This window comes from Nanorana parkeri, unplaced genomic scaffold (genome assembly GCF_000935625.1).
Source record: "Nanorana parkeri isolate BGI_ZX_2015 unplaced genomic scaffold, ASM93562v1 scaffold1088, whole genome shotgun sequence".
Lineage (NCBI taxonomy): Eukaryota > Metazoa > Chordata > Amphibia > Anura > Dicroglossidae > Nanorana > Nanorana parkeri.
The window spans coordinates 193,965-197,041 of NW_017307356.1; the positions used below are offsets into that span (position 1 = coordinate 193,965).

The 3,077-nt window shown below is 45.5% G+C and overlaps 2 protein-coding genes across 2 annotated transcripts; both read left to right on the forward strand.

Moving 5' to 3' along the window:
- Positions 1 to 321: 321 nt before the first annotated feature.
- On the forward strand, positions 322 to 966 carry LOC108796276 (probable E3 ubiquitin-protein ligase TRIM8). The gene has a single exon (XM_018567740.1). It carries the CDS (start codon positions 322 to 324, stop codon positions 964 to 966), a length of 645 nt encoding a protein of 214 aa, XP_018423242.1.
- A 375-nt stretch (positions 967 to 1,341) lies between these two features.
- Positions 1,342 to 2,103, forward strand: LOC108796277 (tripartite motif-containing protein 14-like). The gene has a single exon (XM_018567741.1). It carries the CDS (start codon positions 1,342 to 1,344, stop codon positions 2,101 to 2,103), a length of 762 nt encoding a protein of 253 aa, XP_018423243.1.
- Positions 2,104 to 3,077: the final 974 nt, after the last annotated feature.

The following is a 3,077-nucleotide window of genomic DNA, read 5'->3' on the forward strand; positions in this document are numbered from 1 at the left end:
GGAAATAAATACATCGCCCTATGACTTGTCTTATTACAGCCAAATACATCACCTTTGTCTTCCTTTGTCTGTGAAATGTGCTAATGATATGAAGGGAAATTCCTGACACAACATTTCCACAGATTATTAAATGACCTTTATTATCCTCAGATATGGAGATTATTGTCAGGAATCCTCCCATGTATTATCTGTGTCCTCTGTATAAGGATTCCTATGAATACGGGTCTCAGCCTCGCCCTGTGTAGGAGTGTACAGAACCAATAACACTGGTTAATGAGTTTCAGAGGCTTTCATCTTCATTTCTCTCTTCTGCTGTCAGCGATGGCATCTGCTAATCTGAGAGCTGAACTGGAATGTTCCGTCTGTCTGAACATTTATACAGACCCTGTAACCCTGAAATGTGGACACAACTTCTGCCGGGGCTGTATTGGTCATGTGCTAGATACACAGGAAAGGTCTGGAGGTTATTCCTGTCCTGAATGTAAACAAAGGTTCGGGAAACGTCCTGCTTCTCAGAGGAATCTGAAATTGCGTAACATAGTGGAGAATTTCCTGTCTGCTCAGCCAGATCGGGAGGAGTCCGGGGTCCTCTGTACTTACTGTTTTCACACTCCTGTACCTGCTGTGAAATCCTGTCTGATGTATGAAGCTTCTCTGTGTGACAACCACCTGAGAGTCCACAGCAAGGCACCAGAACACGTCTTATGTGACCTCACCACTTCCCTGGAGAACATGAAATGCTCCGTCCATAAGAAGATCCTGGAGTATTACTGCACTGAGGACTCTGTCTGTATCTGTGTGTCCTGCAGGCTGGATGGAGAACATCAAGGACATCAGGTGGAGACTCTGGATGAGGCCTCTGAGATGAAGAAGAAAAAGTTAACAAACGTTATACAGAAGCTGACGACAAAGAGAGAGGAGACGGAGAAAAGAGTCCAGAGTCTGGAGGATAACAGGAGTAAATGAAAAAGAAAAGCAGTCATTGAAAAGGCAAAAATCACTATTCTGATCAGAGACCTCAAGAGACAGCTGGAAGACATGGAGAAGGGAGCCCACAGGGAGATCTCCAGGCGGGCAGAGCGGGTTTCACTGGCAATGTCTGATCTAATCCAACAGCTAAAAATAAAGAAGGACGAGCTGTCCAGGAAGATGCATCACATTGAGGAGCTGTGTAACATGACGGATCCACTGACTGTCTTACAGAAATCAGACACAGGTGACTTGTGTGATACTGAGGATGGAGATGATGAGGACAGAGAGAGACATGATAGACTCCTCCATGATGGAGTGAATCTAGGTGTGGCTGCAATCTCAATCACATTATACACAATAATGGATATCATGTCTGGGGTAAATGTACAGAAATGTCCAGGAACACATGTCTGTCCACATTCTAGTACAGAGGACAAAGTTCACTGCGATACTGAACTATTAAGGCCAAACTCCCAACCTTCCCCCACTGTACAATGCTCATACCTCCAGGCTGGAGGACCAAATATTGGGGCTGTGCAGGGTACATCGGGGGTGTCGGGGGTTACAGACATATTACTGGATGTGAACACAGCCGGTGATCTTCTACATATATCAGATGACGGGAAAACTGCAACCTGGTCATGGGAGAGTCAAAATCGTCCAGAAACTGCAGAGAGATTTCTGTGTCCTCAGGTGTTGAGCAGTCGGAGTTTCTCCTCAGGGCGACATTACTGGGAAGTGGATGTCGGGTGGTCAGGAAACTGTATAGTCGGGATGTGTTACCCCATTATAGAGAGGAGAAAATATCAGTCAGTGATTGGAGAAAATAAGAAGTCCTGGGGTTTGCAGAGGAAGTGGGGTTATAATCAATACTCAGTGATACATAACAGGAAGAAGATCCCATTACCCGGCAATGTCTCCAGTAACAGAGTCAGGATAGATCTGGATTATGAGGCCGGGCGGATCTCCTTTTATGATCTGTGTGACCCGATCCGACACCTCCACACCTTCACCACCACCTTCACTGAGCCGATCCATGCCGGGGTATGTGTAGGGCAAGGGGGAGGTTGTATAACGATATTGGGGGGAATCAGTTGTGAGAAGTCTGCCCAGAGACTGGTAGCATCGTAAGACCGAGAATCTAATTGATGCAAATCATTGCCAATAAATGGAAGCATTGGACATGAAACAACACTGCAGGCTCCATGGCTGTCATCTTCATCCTAATCCTCACTTCACTGCCTAGAGCATTGGTGCTCTACTTGTGGCCATTGGACCCTATTGTTTAGCCCTCAGGAACCCTGCAGGCAGTAGCCTGTGGTTTGTTGCTTACTAAAGCCAATGAAAGACAAATATGCTCTAGACTTGCTGGGTTGATTGATTTCTTCCACAGTAGCTTGCTCTTTTATACTGGACCCTCTAATGCACATTTTTATAATGAAACTAAGAGAAAAGAATAAGTGAGAAATGTGAAATGAGGCCTAAGTACATTTTAAGGGGGCTGTAGGGAGCACAAATGCAAAATGACTTGTAAAGTGGCTGCAATAGTACTGATCTCTGGAAGTTCCCAGAATGCCACCTGTTCAAATTGCATGTGGAGTGTGAAGCCACTCACTATCCAGAAGAATAATAACACAATCTGTCAATTAAAATGATAACTAATTTGGGAGGGGAAGGAGTATTTTAAGAAAAAACATACCCTTGCAGTGGGGCTACCCCTGCGCTGCACGGGTTAAGTGCTTATTTTGTCCAGGGAACACTGGTAAAGCTGTATTACTCACCTGATCCTCTGTCCTTCTTGGCTGTCACTGGGCTCTGGTGGTCTAAGGAGCGCGGATGTCATCACTGGGAGGGTGCGGCCCCAGGTCTGGAGTTATGAATATTGAGTAAGATTGGAACTTAAGTTTATTAGCCTGAGTGGGATTCCTTTGTTATCAGACCAGGCTATCTGTAAGAGATGAGCTGAATCTGTTGTGTGCTGGCTGTTGACTTTCATTAAAGATAATGATGGGTACCAATAAACAGCTAAGCCTGGGCCAAACCACACCAACCGTAAAGGGAGGCCTGAAAACTCTGTTGTCCTGGTCATTTGGGTGAATTGAAGC